Source organism: Anabrus simplex, chromosome 1 (assembly GCF_040414725.1).
Source record: "Anabrus simplex isolate iqAnaSimp1 chromosome 1, ASM4041472v1, whole genome shotgun sequence".
Classification (NCBI taxonomy): Eukaryota; Metazoa; Arthropoda; class Insecta; order Orthoptera; family Tettigoniidae; genus Anabrus; species Anabrus simplex.
In genome coordinates, this window is record NC_090265.1 from 1,094,234,664 (window position 1) to 1,094,256,094 (window position 21,431).

General features: G+C 38.9%; 1 protein-coding gene across 2 annotated transcripts in view; it reads left to right on the top strand.

Annotated features, from left to right (window-relative positions):
* rdx (BTB/POZ and MATH domain-containing protein rdx) overlaps positions 1-21,431 on the top strand; it is a 397,937-nt gene that overhangs the window by 358,059 nt on the left and 18,447 nt on the right. For both annotated transcript variants that reach the window (XM_067137249.2, XM_067137248.2), the window contains exon 8: positions 11,670-11,812. In XM_067137249.2, the coding sequence (XP_066993350.1) occupies positions 11,670-11,812 (143 nt within the window). The remainder of the gene's footprint in view (positions 1-11,669; positions 11,813-21,431) is intronic.

Below are 21,431 nucleotides of genomic sequence, written 5' to 3' on the forward strand. Positions count from 1 at the left end.
GAGCCGATAGATCGGCTCGCTGAGCGTATAAGGGTTAAGATAAAGTTTAGAAAGCTGAACACAAATGAAAACAATTTTCTGGCATCACCCAGTTTTGGTTTTTTAGCCCGCCCGGTGGCCATGATAATTAAGGCATCTGACACTGTAGTTAGCCAGTTCGAGTCCCATTGGTTGAAAAAATTTCCACTATCAGAATGTTGGCTAGCAGGGTAGGAGAGGTGGTGATATACAATTTCTAATCACTTAGATTGCATGCCAAAATCCTGGATTCAATTCCAAACCTCTCCGCGGTGCTCATATGGAGTGAGGGCATATGATGCTGTTGATGATTCGTCCGTCAGATGGGGACTTATAGCCTTGAGCAGACCACTTGGTGCTATTCAACAGGAGTAGGCTATGTGCTGGCACCGGGTTTCACACTCTCCCTTTCTACTATCATATATTACGACATTCATTTCATTCCTGACCTGGTCGAATGACTGGAAACAGGCTGTGGATTTTCATTATATCTCATTGACTGCTCTGATGAGGTTGACGTCAGGAAGGACATCCGGTCATAAAAACTCGCTACGAAGATTAATCTCGCTTCATTAATCTTTTAAATCAGGCAGCCACTGCCTGGTCCAATCACATCTCTTCTGTTTTCTTTTAAAAACACCCAACTCATTTAGAACATTAAGAGCAGCTGCAAACTTCAAACAACTCATTCTCGACCATACTGACATTTTGGACGAACCATTGTGGGCATTTCCTTTTACTGTGTGTAGAGAGTGACGGCCACGAACTTGGTTTGCCGAACCGAGATTAGTGAACCAGGTTTCCTTGTGTGTACGGCACTTAAGGCTTATGGTCGGATCACTGTCTGGTAACTTTCGAGTTTTATCCTTTTGTTGTTGTAGGTGTTTATAGTTTGTCTGACAAGTTGTTGTTGGTTCTTGACATCAGTACCTGACAGGTTGTTGTCTTTTTCTATCCACTCTCCCAGATATTTAAATTTCTCGACTTCCTGAATTTTTCCTCCCTCTGTTGTCATCCATCTGGGTGCTGGTTCGATGTTGGTTATTGATAGGGCACATCCGTCGCATGAGTAAAAGCAGACTTCCTCATAAACTCCTGTATGGTGAACTCTGCTCTGGCACAAGACTGCATGGAGCCCCTTTGAGGCAAGGATCAGCTAAAGCATACTATAAAAGAGCTGGAATTAACACTCAGTCTTCTTGCTGAGAATTGTACACTTTGGTGCCACACGGTTTCTACGTCAGTTATGGTGTTTGAAGAGGAACGACGACGACGACGTGAAGAGGATAAACAACAAGCCCGGAAGCTCCGTCAAGCTCAGCCCTGCCCTTCCCCCAGCCATTCTATATGATCTGTGTAGACGTATGTTTCACGCCAAGATTGGGGTACTAAGTCATATGAAACATATTCACAAAGCATTGTTAGTATGAAAATGTAAACTGCTGAAGAATAGGTTTACTTGGATACGAGTTGCAGCCACTGACGACGATGTACTGTCTTCTTGAAGATCTGTAGGCTTGCCTTACTCACTTATTCTGGCAACTGGGCAGTCTGGTTCTGACCCCCCCCCCCCGCGGATGAGGGACGCAGGTGAAGAATACACCCATGGTATCCCCTGCCTCTTGTAAGAGGCGGCTAAAAGGGGCGACCTACCGGGCGAGTTGGCCATGTGGTTAAGAGCACGCTGCTGTGAGCTTGCATCCAGGAAATAGTGGGTTCGAATTCCACTGTCGGCAGCCCTGAAGATGGTTTTCCGTGGTTTCCCACTTTCACACCAGGCAAATGCTGGGGCTGTACCTTTATTAAGGCCACGGCCGCTTCATTCCAACTCCTAGGCCTTTCCTGCCCCATCGTCGCCATAAGACCTATTCTGTGTCGGTACGACGTAAAGCCACTAGCAGAAGGTGGGTGGGGGGGGGGTAACCAGGGGATGTGTACTTAGAACCACGAGACTACTTGTAATTAGTTCCATTACGCGAGGAACACCATGGGTCTACGTTACCTAGGAGCAGTACCGTTATGTGAGGAACACCACGGGTCTGGGCGTTGCCTGTAATTAGTACCATCGTGTGCATTCCACAGAGGCGGGGGAGCAGGCGCTCTGTTCCATAGACAAGTATCTAGCACGAGTAGGTGCCGAGCATTGCGCTTGAATGTTGTGGTTACACTGTGTTCAGAATGGGTTTGCATTACCTAAGAGTAGTACCAATATTTGAGGAACACCATGGTTCTGCATTGGCTATGATTAGTACCATTATGTGAGGAACACCACGGGTTTGAGTGCTGCCTGTGATTGGTACCACTATGTGAGGAACACAGTGGGTCTGCATTGCCTGAGAGTAGTACTATAGCATGAAGAACAACATGGGTCTCTGTTGCCTTTGGATGGTACCGTAATGTGTGATACACCGTCGGTTTACGTTGCCTGTGATTAGTACCACTGTGTGAGCAACACCATAAGTATACGTAGCCTGTGATTAGTTCCACTATGTGAGGAACACTACGGGATACCAGCACCTATGATTAGTTCCACTATATGAGGAGCACCATGGATGTGCGGTACCTGTGAGTATGGCCCGTATGTGCAACACCATGTGGTGTTAGTGACATACCATTGGTCTACATTACCTGTGATTGGTACTACCATGCGAGGAACATCATGAATGTACATTACCTTTGATTAGTACCACTATAGGAGGAACACCATGGTTCTGTTTTACCAGTGATTAGTACTAGTACGAGGGCCCGGTGACCTGGATTTTGGACCCCTTTGGAACACATGCATCATCTCCGAAAATATGGAATTGTGAATGGGATCCACTGATTGTTTTGGATTCATGGTCAATTTTTTCATCATCATTAATTTTAGATTCTAGTCAGTGGATACATTTTGAAGTTTTAATTATCATGTCATTGCATTACACCTCGTACCATTAGGGGCCGATGACTTAGCTGTTAGACCCTTTAAACAACAACAGTAATCATCATCATCATCATCATCATCATCATCATCATCATCATCATCATGTCTGGTTCTGTGCCTCCTCTGTTGACTCTGTTAGAACCATAATGTCATCTGCAAAGGCTAGACAGTCAACTTTAATTCCTTTGTTCTGGTACCCAATCAGTATACTGCCTTGAATGTTTTGGCACCACTCTCTAACCACTTTGCCAAGAATACAGTTGAATAGAAGAGCAGAGTAAAAAACAAATAAAAGTAATCTATAGGGTTTGAATTTCTTTGTGGACAGTTTTTTATACCTGTACTTGCTTCTCTCACCCTGAATTCAGGGTTCTTTGGAGGTTCAGAGGAACAAACTCTGACCCAAACTGGAGACACATTAGAAGCGGCAGGAGAGGAACTTCTACTTGCACTTGTAGAAGTGTTCTAGGCCTGCTGTTGGAACATCAACTTCCCACATTTTCTTCTCTTCACTATCAGACATGTTACAGTTTGAAGGCACATATTCTTCATACTTCCTGATGAAAAATCTTCCCACTGCACTTCACTGTCGTCGTCAATTTCAAAATCTGATTCCTCACCATCACTGAAATCAGTCTCGAGAATTTGTCGAATATCACTGGAACGATCCCGAAAATTATCTGTCATCATAAGGGTATTTACACATTCATGAACTGGAAACTCTACATTAATCAATTACAACAATATTTAGAGACACAAACATAACGCGGAACATTACTCCTGACAACGTCAACAATGACTGAGGACTGACATGAAATGTATCTCGCTAGGCAGCAATTCAGTCCGCCAGAAGAACAAGGAAATGATTCATTATTGCTGGCATGAGTACATACCAACACTTCAGGTTGATATCAGAAGGAAAACTGGTGACTAAATATAGCTGGCTCAGCTGAGACATACGTGTGACCAGCCGCTGATTATGTAGCAGCTAGCACAAGACAGTAGGATTATGACGCTACGTTGGCAATGTTTTACGTTCAATTAGTGCAACATGCTATTATACAAACTATTTCATGATAATGCCGAACATTTCTTCTTCGTTTGACTCGTAATTAGCACATTTCGATAAAGAATAATGTTATTGAAATAAATTAAAGAGCATGTCAAAATGCCTGATATTAGGCATTGCCCCTGGGCAAAAGCATAAAACTCCTGATATCGGGCATTTGCCACTTGGAGGGTTAAACAGCAATTTCAGTGGTTCCCACTGTTCTAATACCTTCTTTATTGAATCAGTCCGAGATAATCATCTTGTGCTGGCATGTTTCAAGATTTTGTGCCTTTTGAGCTCAGGTCCACTCATTTCTTGGTACATCTTCAGTTGTTTTCTTTTGGATCTTTCAAGAAAAAATATGTCTACTAACAATATCACCACATTTGCTCTTTCTTCCAATGTTTTAGTAGCATTCTGGGCAGCTAAGGTGACAGGTATAGCCTTCTGTTCTGCTGTATTTCAAAATTGCTGACACTGCAGAATTTAGATTTACCTGTACCATTAGAAAGGACTCTCGTTAGTGGTAGGCAACGTCTTAAATGCCCGAAGGCAGTGAACTTTTATGAAAATATGCTGAACTTTATGAAGAGTGCTTGATTTTCAAGTTTATTAGCAGGTGTCACTGCTTTTGATTTTGGAGTGCCACCTAGGGGCTTGGATTGTGTGCGACTTAGTAGAATATTGTAACTGTTTAGGGGTTGGCATAAGAAAGCTTACGTCTTCTGTTTCTAAGTTGCCACTAATGGTATTTCAAATGAAGCGAGGCATTGCCCAGCTCACACTTATAAATAGGGGTAAGCTAGGACCTTATGTATCTTTTTGGATCTTCATCAGTGCAGCAACAAGTGAGGTTCTCCTCACAGAAGGGTACATTGAGCTGAGGTAGCATCTAAGGTAGGCGGCAAGTCTTCTTTTCTCAGTCATGTGAACTTACTTGTGTGTGGCGTCGGGAAGATACCAGTGTTCCTCTCTAGCATTTAACAGATAGGATTGAGTGGCGTTTATATTTTATTGTAGAATATTTCCGCTTCATTTTATTTTGTAACATGAAGGTTTGTAAGTTGTCTTTGGACGGTGTTTCACTACCTAATTGGGTGTCATGTACTGCCCTAAGGATGTATGACTGTGTACCCTCATTTCTTGTGTCCCACTTTACTTTTTGGTGCTAAGCTTTTCTAAATAAAAAATAAAAACGATCTGCATTTCCGTCTGTAATTTCCCTCCTGTCTTAGTCACTAACATAGTATGGCTTATCCTCTGCGTCACTAGGCCTTCTGCTGCATTTGGTTTTATGGCAAGTCATGTCATGGGATTGCTTGACTGTGTTTAGCATCCCATTCTATTTTCTTCTTAGCTTTTCTGTTAACCTTTTTTTTTTTTTCCCTTTCTTGGCTGTGTAGTATGAGCTTCTGCTCTTACTTCGTCTGGATTCTTCTGATCAATATGTTGAGTGTTGCTTCCTTCTGAATTAATAGCAGCGAGTGCCGAGTGGTGTAACAGCTGGTAAGCTTTTAGGTGGACTAAACGGTACCTTGATGTGAGGTTCAGGTCCATTCAGGTCATTGATGGTGAAATTTGGGAGTTCTGTCTCCCTTTGTTTTGTATAACTGAACTATTGGAAGCCTTGGCCTTTATTAAGACTAGCAAGTATTGTCATATGGGAGCTCATTCTCTCCTGTTAATAACTAAGCTCTAAAGCTTATAATTGTTAATATTTCTTACTAATGTGTTATTGTGATAGTTATCATTTGTTAAATTGTTGTTGTTGTTGTTGTTGTTGTTTTGAAAAGGAATAGAAGCAGTAAAAAGAAAGAAAAGATCACTTAGGAAATATCTTCAAAATTAAAAATTTTTGTGTGGTCATTTGTCCAGTAGCCTAGGCCTTGCCGTTTCTTCCCCTCTCCTACCCCTGTTGTCGTAACATACCTGCCATTGTATTTGTTGCAACCGAATGATAAACAGTTTTCCCATTTCAGCATCTTGATCTTAATTTCTCTATCCAACACCTGAAATAATCCTTCCCCAGTCTTATCACATTCCACTAAAGTAAGCAGCATGGTAACAATCTGTTCTTTTTTCTCACATAATAAGTAAACACCATTGGATATAATTTGCAGTCCTTGTTATCATTACTAACCTCAATAGACAATGAGTAAGGTGCATTTTGAAGACTGCGGACCATTTCAGATACTGAGGTCTACAACTGTCTTGGTTCTGCCACTTCCATACTTTTTAGCAATTTCTGATTTGGGTAGCATGGCCTTGAATAATGGTCTAGCATGGTCTGCTGCAGATAAGGGATGGTTGTGTTCAACCAATAAAAATGTGCGAAATAATATTCCTTCTTTCTGTAATAAAAAAAAGACAAGTATGTCTTGCATCGCTCTTTGACGCGTCTGTACCACAGTCTAATATATACAGTCGCGAAGCTCTGATGATGTTTTTCATCCGAGGCGACTGCAGTGCTCCAAGTGGTGAGGTAGAGGCAACTTGCTAGCAGATAACAAATTATCAGTAACAGTCTAAAATGGTCATAACTTCTGAACCATTCATGCAAATATTGCCCTGATAAGGTTATTGGAATCCTTATGAAATAGTGGAGGAGGTCAAACAATCTATTTCGATGAGGAGTTCGAGGATAATATCAAAATATTTATTTAATCTTAAGGAGTTATTTTTCTTTACTGTGGACTATAACATAAAATCACTTCTAGAGGGCAACCGGTTCGAAATAGGTATTTACCATCCCAGACTTTTTTGTAGAGGTTTCTGTGCTCTACAATTGATACGCTTACACTTGAGGTCTATCGTTGATGGTTCACGTAGCGTAAGCCAAGAAAGCAAGTGACCGACCGACATCGAACATGCCAATTTGGGCTAAAAAGGCCAGTGCTCTACCATGTCGGTCACTTGCTTTCTTGGCTTACGCTGCCTGAACCGTCAACAATAGACCCCAAGTGTACGAGTACGAATTGTAGAGCATAAAAACCTCTACAAAAAAGTCTGCGATGGTATATACCTATTTAGAATCGGCTGCCCTCTAGAAGCGATTTTATGTTATAGTCCGCGGTAAAAAAAACATAACTCGTTAAGATTAAATAAATATTTCAATATTATCCTTGAACTCATCGAAATAAATTGTTTGACCTCTTCCACTATTTCATAAGGATTACAATAACCTTGTCAGAACATTTATTTGCATGAATGATTCAGAAGTTGTGACCATTTTAGACTGTGGCGGTAATTCGTTCCCTGTTGTCTGCTAGCAAGTTGCCTCTACCTCGCCGCTAGAGGTGCTAGTGTCACTCCAGCTGTTGTTAAGTGGATGAACCTTCCTCTTATTAGAGCTTCGCAACTGTATATATTACAATGAAATTGAAATAATAAATAAGGTAGTTCAACCTATTCAATACAAATAAATACGAAATGTAGTGTTACATTCCTATTTAATTATAAGCTGAAGCGGTACCGGTTTTGACCCCAATCCGGGTCATCATCAGCCGAATAAAACGCAAAAAACAATGCATAGGTAATTAAAAGAAATAAGTTTCATAATGATAGATCCGTATTGAACTGTGATTACAATAGAGTAAAATAATATATTATTATTGGTCCACCTTTTCAATACAAAATGAAAATTACGTATGTTATTATTTTTTAACATAATATAGCGCTTCTCTGGTTTCCTAAGCCTCCACGCACAACAATTGCCTTGTTCCAAAAAACTGAAGAGCCTTTCCAACATCCATGTATTTTGACGTCTATCAATACCTTATAAAATACGACGTAATCTTCTTCGAATATACAACAGTTAAGAAGAAGCCAGCATTCAACCTACTATTCTTCTTTATTACATCATTTAGTGCACAGTGGTCTTTTATAATATACGGCGCACCGAACTTTACATAACTTCCGCTCAGTGCTTCGTCAGTTGGAAGAGTTATTATTTTTAATATATCTCTACTCAACTTCCCACATGGTATGTACCTTTAAAAAGACTGTACTTGTGTTTACATTGTTTATGTTTTCTTCGATATTTACGCTTTAATTTACTTCAGGCTGATGATGACCTATTACTAGGTCGAAACTAGTCCCTATGTAATTTTCATTTTGTATTGAAAAGGTGGACCAATAATAATATATTATTTTACTCTATTGTAATGCATAGGTAAGAAAGAAATTAAAGATCAAGTCCTCACAAAAACAGTTGAAGAGGCAAAATAAAACAACGGGCATAGGCACTGTAAAATTCAGAAGAAGTAGAAGGTAAATCACTTAAAAGAAGCAAGGCGCAATCTTCTGAACAGCAGCATAGCACATAATGTTTACGAGAAGCGGAGAACAGTTAAATGAGCCAGCTTGCATACATTATCAGGCGCGAAGTCACAACACAATCCCCTCCCCCTCCCCCCTGTGGGTGGGGGCGGTAGAATAACACCCACGGTATTCCCTGCCTGTCGTAAGAGGTGACTAAAAGGGGCCTCAGGGGCTCGGAACTTTGGAGCGTGGATTGGCGACCACGGGGCCCTTAGCTGAGTCCTGGCATTGCTTCCACTTACTTGTGCCAGGCTCCTCACTTTCATCTATCTGACATTCCTTGGTCAGCTCTTGTTCTTTTCTGACCCCGACGCTATTAGGTTTGTGAGGGCTAGGGAGTCTTCCATTTTCACGCCCTTCTTGGCCCTTGTCTTCCCTTGGCCGATACCTTCATTTTCGAAGTGTCGGATCCCTTCTATTTTTCCCTTTGATTAGTGTTATATAGAGGATGGTTGCCTAGTTGTACTTCCTCTTTAAACAATAATCACCACCATCACCTCACAACACAATCCAACAAATGTGAAGATCCAAAATTGTGTAGAAGCCGAAGACGAGTAGCTCGATTGAAGTAAATTGCCAGCTACCGAAGATCAGCGCGACATATTCAACATCAGGCACTGTGCTTTCAAACGCCGACTGAACTTGAAGAATAGCTTAATGATCCAGTATTCGCTTTGGTCGTGAAAATGTACATATAAATATATATAGATATACATATAATACAATTCAATATAATTGAAATATGTTACTAGGATCTTGTAGATTTTTAGAACAGTTGACGTAAAAAACAACTGTGCCTGTACTCTTCATGATTTTTACATTTCATATGACATTGGCAGCCATCGTATCCATGTTCAACTGAAAAATCACACTTGCATGTTTCACAAAACAGGTGGTTTGGTGAAAGTTTAGATAGTAAACTCTTCCGTATACTGCTTTAGGTAATGTTGATTTGCCAAAAACAGTTTTGGTCCATCACTCAGCTCTTTGTTGTGTTTAAGCTTGAACATCTTATTTTATTTAACACAGAAATAGGCTTGTACTACACAACATCAGCATCACTTTAACACTTCATGCTTTGTAACAAAAGCAGGCAACTCAGTACTAAACCAGAGGTAACAGAACTAGGTAGAATTGAACACCTATTCAGGGAATGCGTTGGGCAAGGATGTTACCATGGTCAAAAATTGTAAACAAATGTCACCATTATTTAATTATTTATTTATTTATTTATTTATTTATTTACACATAGGAGCACCGAAATCAACGTTATACAATAATATCTTCAAAAAATAAGTACATAAAAAATAAGTTTATTTTTTAATTGATAATTTCTCTTCCCAAAACTTCTTCATTCTAGACAATCTTGCAGCCCATTCTTCTGCTGATATAACATACTGCTTACGTTTTGATGTCTTAAGTGATGGTTTTGTATATTTGTTGTCTCTTCTGTTTTCAATTTGCTCTGTAGTAATTTTCAATTCATCCAAATCCATTTGTATTTCTTTAAACCAAGTGTTTTTTGTTTTACTATTCCAAAAGAAATCAAAAAGCTGTTTTAAGAGTCTAAAATTTGGCAAACTGTATTATGTGTCCAAAAAATGCAATCCTCCGTTTTCTTGTCGTGTTAGTAATTGATTCACTTTCCTTGTAAATTACTGAATTGGGTAAAAGTCTTCATGAGGAAAAGAAACTAAATGTCCCATGAAAATATTAGTGAACTACGTGAAGGATTAAGGATGAAGTATATAAATATTTCCATGATAAAGTTGTGGTTATAACTGCGAATGTTGGCTGCCTCAAAATGGTACAGTTTCCACAGAGATTTAAAAAATACCATTCTTACTACAAAATTGATCTAGTATGTTTTGTATGTTGTGTTAGTAATTAATACAGCATAATAAATAGCACTGTAAGTGTAATATTCTTTTTTCCAAATTCGTAAAATTTATGGAGCACAGAATACATGAAAATATGGCTCTAGTTATTTTCATTTCTAACAGTCTTGCCTGCTGCCATTTCTTGATGGATACAGTACTTTTGTATCCATCTCTTGGCACAGGCCAGAGTAAAGTGTAGCTTCCACCAAAGTCCCAGTCTCATCCATGGCTGTGACAATATGGAAGCTGCTGGGGTATGGGTGGTGCTGAGTAATGACATTCAGAGCACGACTAGTGCATCTGAGTGTTATGAAAGGTGTTGCTCATAGGGTCAGTCGTGCTGCAATAGCACTTTCTGACCCAGTGAGGAAAGCAATGGCAAACTACCTCACTCCTCGCCTTGCCTAGTACGCCTCATTTTGGTGTTGCCATTGGTTTTTGCGGTTTCCTTATAACCGCAAAATCTTTGGTGGTACTATTTGAGGATCCAACCAGCCTCTGGGCTGATGACCTAACAGACAGACATCGGTACAGTATGTGGGATTTTAGTAGGGTATACAGTACAAATAACTCTTTCACTGTCTATCCTGTTCCATCCTGTCATCATTGCATTCTGGGGTGATATTTGCTTACATGTGCTACGATCCTAGAAATACGTATTCTCATGCAGTCCAAAATCCCAGTATTATAACCATTACGTGGAAGTTTGCGAGGTGAATCCACACCAACACTATGGGCAGTTTTGGTGTCTGTTAGGTCATCAGCCCAGAGGCTGATTGGATCCTTGAATAGCACTACCAGAGGTTATGTAAGTTTAAGGAAACCGCAAAAATTACGGCAGTGTCAAAATGAGGCATACTAGGGGCACACTGTAAAATTACATGAAGAAATTGTAATTTGAATCGCCCAATGCCTCGGGGTTAATATTAGGCTGGACTGAGCATATAAGGTAAGAATATTGTTGTCTTTGTCCAACGTGACTCTGGAGCTCAATGGTAACGTGCTCGCTCCTGAACCTAGAGATCAAAGATTCGAACCTCATCTCGACTGTGTATATATTTCATATAACATTTCACTTACAATCATTCGATTTTACTATTAGTGACATGAAATCACTTTATCGTTCCTCTTTTCACATGCAGTGGATAAGAGTTTTAACAACAGTACAGTGATATGAGTCCCTCGTTCTTTGCCAACATGTAATAGTATGTTATGTACTTGAACGTGCACAGTGACCACTATCTGGGTATTCATGTGTGCCATTACTTACTTTTAGTACTGTACATTGTGTAAAGTAGCAAAATAAAGATCTAGGCAAGAGCATTTGTCCTTTATTATGTTTGGCCCCTCAAAGCAACCATCTTAATCACCAGCATATGAAAATAAATTCATAACATTTGATTAGTTATTATTTTGTTGATCTTCTGATTGAGGCTGTTGTCCAAGAGTATTAATTATTATTGTTCTTTGTTTTCAGTATGCACTAGAGAGGCTAAAAGTTATGTGTGAAGAGGCTCTATGCACCAACCTTTCGATAGAAAATGCTGCCGATATCCTAATACTTGCTGATCTTCATAGTGCAGACCAGTTGAAGGCTCAGGCAATAGACTTTATTAACACGTGAGTTGTAATTTTCCTTATTCTTTATTGTATAAGGAATGTTCCTTGTGGACTAACTTGCAGACATGGACTCTGCAGGTTTCTTTCTCCCTGTGATGTTTTTTAAATTAATATTCTACTAGCTCTAGTCAAGACAAGTAGCAAAGTAGTGGTGTAAGTTTCAAAAGTTGCAAGGGCAGTCTGGATAATTGTAATAATGTTTAAGATGACTTAGATATAATGATACTGGTACATGGCTGAAAGCAGCAGGAAACTACAGCTATAACTAACTTTCGAGGACATTCAGCTCTCTCTGTATGAATGAATGATATACTGATGATGGCTTTCTCCTGGTAAAATAGTCGCCTCATTCGGATCTCCAGGTGGGGACTGCACGATAGGGAGCAATTATCAGGAAGATGAATACTGACATTCTGCAAGTCGGAGCTGTGGTAGGTTAGAGAATTTGAGAAAGGAGGAAATGGATATACTAAATGTTGAATGTAGTTAATATACGTGAAATACATAGACAGGAAGAGCAGGATATTTATTCAGGAGACTAGAGAATAATTATCAACACAAAATCAAATTAAGGAGTTGGTATAGTAATGGCAGCAGGTAAGCTGCTATGATCAGCATAGTGAATGGATTATTGTTATCAAGATTGACACCAGTACAACAGTGCAGGTTATATGCCTACTAGTTCAGCAGATGGTGAAGAAATTCAAATAGTATATGAAAATAGAAGAGGATTTAATACAATAGTGAAAGGAGATGAGAATCTAATAGTGATGTGAGCCTGGAACGCAGTGGTTGTCTAAGGAAGAGAACGTGATGTAGTAGGAGAATTTTGACTGGGAGAAAGGAATGAAAGAGTAAGTGGATTGGTAGAATTGTGCACCAATCATAATTTAGGCCTTGCCTATTACTTGGTTCAAACCCCCAATGGACAAGAGCTGGAGACACTGAAAGGTACCAGATAGAAGTCATTATGATTAGGCAGAGATTCAGAAACCAAGTGTTGGATTGCAGGACCTTCTCAGGAGCAGACGTGGACTCTGACCGCAACTTGCTGATCATGAAATGCCATCTAAAGTTGAAGAAATTGAATTAAGGAAGAATTACAAGGAGAAGGGATCTAGACAAGTTGAGTGTTTCAAGGAACACGTTGCACAAGGACTGAAGGAAAAACAACAGATGTAAAGAGTGGACAGTCATGGAGGATGAGATCAGTAGGGCTGCTGAAGAAAGATTAGGAAGAAAAGTAAGATCAAGTAAGAATCAGTAGCTAACTTAGGAGATACTAGACCTGATTGATGAATGGCAAAAGTACCATAATGCAAAAAAATGAGGAGGGAAGATAAGAATACAGGCGATTAAAGAATGAAATAGATAGAAAGGATAGGACAGCTAAGGAGGAATGGCTGAAAGGAAAGTGTAAGGATGTTACAGGGTGTATCGAGTTCACAGTAACACATTATCTTAGGAAAAGTACCGTACTTACGTATTAGATCCCTTTTTTCTCCACTCTTACAGCCAAAAAACGTAAAGGGGGAGTGTCCAATATGTGATAACCTCAAATTTTGTGCAGTGAAGACATGGACTTCTAGGCTATAAAGAGCTATACATTGTGTATGCAAACATTCTACACTGTTCTTTAACAAACTTATGAATGTATTTGAGTTATACTGGCTGTTTTCAGTGGAAGGCAGTATTTCTAAATGTAAAAAAAGGCCAGTAAATGGTGAACACTACTTTTAGGCCTACATATAAAGTAAATATAATTCGTTTTAGTTACTCATATCACGTCATTCGTTTAATCTCATTAATTCCTCTGATAAGGTTGACGTCAAGAAGGGCATACGGTTGTAAAAACTTGCTGCGAAGATTCGTCTCGCTTTACACTCCAGCCCGTAGAGAAAAGGGATAAGGGTATCGTATTATCATATTATGCAATATTGATAAAAATAACTCAATGGCCAGTCATTTGTCTCTGTCTGTTGAGCAGTAGGCCTATCATATAGTAAACCTGCTCACTGCTTTCGTTTTAATTGTCTTGCACCACTAACTGCCCCCGCTACTAACATGTCTTCATTCCTAGTGACATCGTCTTCACTACCATCTTGTCAGCCATGCACTGCAATCGAGACCGAGAGCATTCAAGGTCCCATCTTTTTGAACCTTTTTAAAAATAGTTTCGTTCCCAACTGTAGAGTCGAAACTGTGTGAAGCTATTCCCATATGGTTTCTGGAGATGGTCTGTGATATTTCCAGCTGGTGTATGTGGAGCAGAAGCCACTCGTTCTGAATAAAGCCGTGTTGTTGAAAGCGTGCCAAACCACCACCTGATAACTAGCATATGTTATGAGTTGTATTTACGAATGTAATACATAGTGACTCGAAGCATTCTTTTGATAACTGGTGGCTGTTGAAAGCCAGACACTTATTTTTAAGTTATTTCATGCTTGTTCTCTACATTTGTCACATCAGGATTTACCTAAACAGCTGTAAATGAGATAAGAGACACCGCATTGTTTAGGTTAGGTATGCTATCACCTGGATATTGCCAAAAGTTCCACGACGGAAAGAACAAAAATAAATAACAGGAAAGTTATGGATATCTACAGTTAATGTGTTTATTATCGTAATGTTTAATTTCGTATGTTTGTTGTCTTCCATTTTTTTATTAACGCATACCCTAGTATGTTTTATTTGGAGTCTCCGAAAATGCAAGTAAGCGGGGACATAAAAAATCACTATTATTATTTTTTAGGTACGTTGGCGAGTAAGACAATTGTGATTGGATTGTTTTTATCATGTTTTAAACCGACCTGAGTTATGAGATATTAAACGATCACTTTGTTAATGATCTCGCTTATAGGCCTAGCAACAACTGTGAATATTTCTTAACTAAAGTAAACTTGTTTCCTCATCCCGAGGTGGTGCAGCTCTTTTTAGACAGGCCCCCAGTGGAAGGGAGTTGCCTGTACAATTTTTTCCGCAAATCAACCTTCCTGCCGTTTGTAAATCTCTGGCAATACGGTACCGGGAATCGAACTCAGGCTCCCAAGAATGGCAGCTAGTTATGTTAACCATTACGCTGGCGGACATTCTTAACTACAAAACACAGACATATATACATGACTGATGCGTGCTTCCAATGCGCGGGTCGAAATTTCTGGTACCAAATGCAGAGTGGACATCTTTTGAGCAGGGAGATCATTCTGTACCATATGAATCATTCAGAAGTAGTGTACTGTATGTCATATTCAATTAAATATTGTACAACTTGTTATGAAATTTCTATATCTCCAAATTAAATCTAATGCTATGTACAGTTTTGAGAAGAACTTAAGGAACTTACTGGACCTTCTCCTCAGCAGTGCTTCTGTGCTCTGGGTATCTGCAGCTATGAGCATGTAGATTGACCTGTTGCAGAATATGGTTCAACCTTGGAGAGAACTAGTTCACTTTAAGTGCTGTACTGTACTGAAGAAGTGATGGAGTGGTGGGATGTAGAAAATGGAACCACACCCTCTGCAAAGTTGTATACATGTACCATATATACGCGAATAATTCCCACATGTTTTCTTCAGAATTTGGCAGCACAAATTTGGGGTGTGGGTCAGAAACCTGGAAGTTGATATTTTTTTACCCATTCAATTGGCAGATCTGTTCCTTTGCATAAGACTATTTTCATGTTTTTTTTACCCGTATTGAAGTTAATACTAATTGTTATAATTCTTCTTGTTTTATTTTCCACCTATGTATTGAATTAGGTGGAAAATAAAACAAGAATTGTAACACATCTGTTCCTTCCAAAACTGAGAAGTGTGCCATGTACGTATTGCATTATTTACATGGCGTCAGTTTAAGTAATATCATGTTTTAGATGGCCTGTGTGAGTTCTCGTTATAGGTCGTTCATGGTTAAAGAAAAGCTCCAGATTAATAGCGCAGCGGGAAGAAAATATGTTGAGGACAAGAGTTCCATACATGATTGGGGAAAAAATAAGGCTCACCTTGAATGGACAAACAGTAACCATCATGCATTTCGTGAACAAAAAGCAAAGTTTCTAGAAATTGGAAACAGGATATGCAAATATGAGACTGAAAAAATACAGTTTTGGATATGCGGTCATGAGTGAAATCTGTCAGTTAAAAGCTGTAGCAAAAGAAAGAAAGAACGTTAAAAATTATGAGCTGTAAAGCTAGTCGTGGATGACTCGCGCATGTTTCTGAACGAAAGTTTCCATAGGAAAACTAGCACTGAACAATGTCTCCCAACTAATTATAAAGAAAATATTGTGAGTTTCCACAGAGTTGTTATCGGTTTGTGCCATTGAGATTATATTTAATTCATAAATTGGCAATGCAGATCAGATGTATTTATTGTACTGTAGCAAGAAGAGAAAAGTAGTAGTAGTAGTAGTAATAGTAGTAGTCTATAGTGATAACCCCGTGGTAATGACAGTTTCTTTTATGCCGCTTGAATATTTCTATATTGAACTGTATGATATACTTCAGTTACAACAAGAAACCTTTCACCATTTCTTCAGTTATTACGAGTTACTTAGCAGCATTATTTTTTCAGTCATCGATTTTGATATACCACAGCATTTATATTGAATATGATCAGTCATTACCTGTTGACTCACGACTTCAAACACACGTATGTTCGAACGAAAGGGAAGAATTAGTTTTTGCAATAAGTGTATATGTAAAATGACCAATAGCAGTTGTTAGTTTGTTAAAAATAAAGGCTGAAGTAAATTAATACTTAATTTTAATACTAGGTACTCGAAGGAAGCAAGAATGTGATACTTCAGAAGACGGCATCGTGCATCACTGATTTCAGTGGATAGGTTATATTGTCTCGCCTCTTTAAATTTCAGAAAGGCTGTTCCCACATAAATTTTTAGCGAAATTTAACATGCATGTTTACATAGTGTTGGAATTAGAAAATGACTAACAAGTAAGCTGCCATATGGGATTCATCTGCAAAAAATATTTTAGTTTCAAAGTAACTGATTATTGTTTCATACAGATTTTAATTCTTTTTGTTTTGTTTTCTGGACTTTTATGAAAAATTGGATGTAACGACAGTCTGCTATATCGAACACTTTCTTCACCATTATGAATTCTTGCTATAACAGATTTCTACTGTATTAATATTTAACAAAGCTGTTTATACAGTAAATAGAAAAGAAAATATAAACTTTTTCTAAATTTTCCTTCCTAAAATTAGGATGTGGGGATTATTCGATGGCTGGGATTGTTTGCTTGTAATATGGTATATGATGTACAACAGCTATCTTCAAGTAGCTGTACATGTAGGGCTTTTTTTCTTTTTTTTTTTCCTTACAGTAAAAACTTTTTATAGAGCATATTTGTTTGCCACACTAAAGTGGTTGTTTCTGTAGAACCTCGTTATTAATCCTTGTTCCTGGTTCAAAAGCCTGAATGTCATCTGTCTAGCAACTTCTCTCTCCATTATTTCTTTGACATGGATGTATAAAGTTCTTGTTCTCGATCTTGTTTTCTTTTACTCGATAAACAACTATATCATATTCTTAATTTTTATCTTAAGATATCATTAACCTGCCCTAACAGCTAACTGCAGTACTTCATTGTTCCAGAATATCCGTTGTATTAGATCTTCACTTCTGGCAAGGAAATACGCTCAGCTGGAATCCCACAATTAACTAACTTTGTAGTGTGTGTAATTCAGAGTCTTTGTTTTCACATCTTAAGTATGTTTTGTACACATTGGTTTTGAAATTTGATTTTTTTGAATTGTACGGTACAGCTATTATGTTGCAAACAGCTTTCAGTAACAAAGTTTTTGCATGACAATTTCCCTGCATTCTTTCCTGTGCAATAAATGGCAAATGGCGTAGTTGTGGCTTGGGAATGATTATATTGAACATTTTGCACGTTGGCTTGTAATATGAAACAACAATAGTAAGAAATTTTGCACAGCACTGATTTCATCTTTATCTTTGTCATCTCTTAGACTTTTAAAATATGCTGAAATGTTATTCCTTGCCATGCTTGACCTATTTTATGAGATAAGCTATTTCATAGTTTCATGCCTGTACAGTCATTAATGGAATCATTGTTGACATTTGCTTTCTTGTAGAAGTGACATAAAAGATACTATGTCCATTTTAATTCACTGAACTACTTACCATGAGACAAATTAAGAACGCACCACTAAAAATAGGATTAAATTTTGCTATAATGTACAATTGTAGTTTCTTACCAGCAGCAGTGTAATGGGTTGACCAATCTTTTAGAACTGGGGAGAGATCAAAAAATTCTGTGGTATGGGAGATATGTTTTATTTCTCCCCTCATCTCTAATGCCCAGGCACTTAGATGCGAGTATTATTCACACACTTTTTAGTGATAGATTTTTGTACAGGGGTGAGGAGTAAGAAGGGAGGTCTCCCGGTTCTGGTAATACTGCCAACTGAATGGAAATGAAATCTGAATTGAATCGATAATATGATCGATCGATATGAATTTTTAATACCAATATAGTTGGTCTGTTATTGGACATAATGAATTTTCTAAACCTTTATTATCTTAAGCCAACAACTGTGTCACACACACGTATGCACGCACACGCGCGCACACACACACAATATAACATTTCTCGATACGAATCTTGCTCCTAACATGATTCCATAGTTTGGCTTTGCTGTGTAAATAACAGCTGTACTAGTACGTAAAGTGTACGCCAGATGTCGCACAGCGATGCATAAGCGATTCATATTTTGTGTTTCAAAGGTTGCCGATACGAATCTCGAAGATAACCGAGGTTGACCGATTCACGAGTAGAGTGTCCATGTATCACTAAAATGTGTCCGTACTATACATTGCTGTGATGATAGGCTGTTTGCAATCTTCTTTTATTTGTATTGCACCATCTTTGGTCAAAGAGTTGGTTACTACTTGCATCAGAGGTGAAGATCATTACACGATTATGTATTTTTCTGTATCCAGTGTGATGACTGCATGTTACTTTATGTGGAGAGAGAGAGAGGGAGACTGACTGGTGCCTCTGCATAGCCTTTTACCATCAAATAACATAAAGGGATCTGCTTAAGTCTGCTTAAGGCTTCACATCCCCACCCAAGGGGCAAATCGCCATCAACAGCGTCGTGCCCTCACTCCATATGACAATTACAGAGAGGTTTGGAATTACATAAAGGCTTTTGGCACTCTATCTAGTGATTAGGAATTGTATACCATTACTTCTACCACCTTGTTGGCCAACATTCTGATGGTGAATTTTTCTTCCATCAATGGGACTTCAACCTGCTAACCACGTTGTTAGACCATAAAGACTTTTGCCTTAATGATATGACCACCAGGTGGACTATTCTGTGGTGTCAGTCTTTTTCAAGAAGTTCTGTGTAATGTTCCCTTTTTCAAAGCATATCGAACAGAAAACAGTTATTCAGTGTTCTTAACATATGAAAAATATTCATGATTTCATTAAGTGTGAATATTTCCATATCTAAAAGAAATTTAGGTATACTTCAGACACTCCTTATGGAACAAAAACTATTTATTTATTAGTACTGTATTTATTTGAAATATTGATCACACATGTAGTACTGTCTTTAGTTACGCATATGGTTACATTAGATGTTCAAAATGTTGTCTGACTCATTGGCTGAATGGTCAGCATTGAGACCTTTGGTTCAGAGGGTCCCGGGTTCGATTCCCGGCTGGATCGGGGATTTTAATCATGTCTGATTAATTCTTCTGGCCTGGGAACTGGATGTTTGTATTTGTCCCAACACTTTCCTCTTCATATTTAGACAACACACTATACTACCAACCACCACAGAAACATGCAATAGTGATTACATACCTCCATAGAGAGTTGGCATCAGCAAGGGCATCCGACAGTAAAACAGGACCAAATCTACATGTGCGACACAGTTCAAATGGCGTGGGAAAATGGATGTGGGAAAAGAAGATTAAGATGATCACAATGTTCGCTGTTGGCTGCCAGACACATAGCACAAAGATGAGCGGTCGCCGCAACTACGTCGATCAACGTTGCAATGGAGATCGCTGCACATACCACTCCAGTCTCCTGGCAAAGTATCTCCAGCATGCGCGGCATACGTCCTTAGACTTAATCTTTCACAGTTCTCCAAAAGTAGAAGTCCATAAGGGTAAGATCTGTTGACCATGGGGGGGGGAATCAATGGGCCCTCTTCGTCCCATCCAATGTCCCTACAGATTGTCATCTAGGAAAGTTCATACTGCTACATGGTAGTGTGGTGGCGCCCTGTCCTGTTGGTAGAAGACCTCATCATCAGCTCCATAAAGCGCATGTACAGCTAGTAACATTAATGTGCATAACATTTCCAAGTACACTTCTCCAGTGACAGTACCATTTGATATGTCCATTTACACATCTGCTAATTGATTTAGTACCAATCAGGTTTTGGAATCCAAAAGCCAGCCTTCTTGGAAGAGCAATGACTTGGAGTCCCACCAGTTTGCTTATGCTGTAATTGCCTAGCCCATCAATGAATTAAATTGAGAAAACTTTTGATCTAGTCCTCGAAACTCTGGATCAGTATATTTCAAGAAATGATGTTTTAATTCCCTGGACCATCCAAACAGATTCATACGTCTTGTACCAGTACTTAAACTAAGGCAAGTTCACACAATCTCCTGTGTATCTTTGTATGGGATATCTCTACTTTACAATCTCATTTTTGGAGTAACTTTTGGTTGGAAACACTCCTTCAACCAGCCCTTAAGAATCTTCTAAAGTAAAGACAGTGAATAAAATCCTTCAGAAACATGTCAGATCTTGATGGGGAATGTGTGCATCTGCATCACCCATATGGCACTAGGACTTGTCGATTTCATGGAGTAAACAGGAGACATGTTAAGATCAGTGTGGTCAAACTATGCAAATCGTATGTGGTACAGTAAAATTCACTCCATTGTTTCAACTCATGATTTCGTCTTCATGTATAATGAATTTGTAATAAATAGTATTGGCTGGCTGATACAGATACATTCTTGAATCAGAAACATTCATTTAACACAGTGTATACAATTTTTGACCAAAACTTGGCCACTTCCAGTGCATTGTCTGTGTCCTGGTAAAGGTCATCTTCTGTGCAGGAAGCTAGATACAGTCAACATTGAAGCATATGTTGAACAGACTGGTCTTCTCCACAATCACACTGAATACCATTTTATTCAATGTAGCCCCATCTTGCCAAATTAATTCTTGATCTGCCCACACGTGATCTCAGCCTATTCTTGAACTTCCAAGATAGCCAATCCTTTTCATGATCAGTGGGTAAAGATTCAGAAACTCAGTTTCAACCAGGAAGGAGGTATGTCTCAGCCCTCTGTAGTTGTAACCTGTCTTTTTTTTCAGCAATGGACCTAAGTACTTTCGATGTTGGAAGGAAACTCTTCCTTGACTTCAGTTGCTGCGGGTGTAGTTCTTGCCTATACAGGGGGTGGGTTCTTTCCTGCTGCACTTTCTGTCTTCCCTTATTCACAGCTATTTCTTTACAAACAGGGGGTGGTGCCATTCCTGCAATGTGATAAAGCCATTCGACTGGATTGGCTGATTGAATATTAACT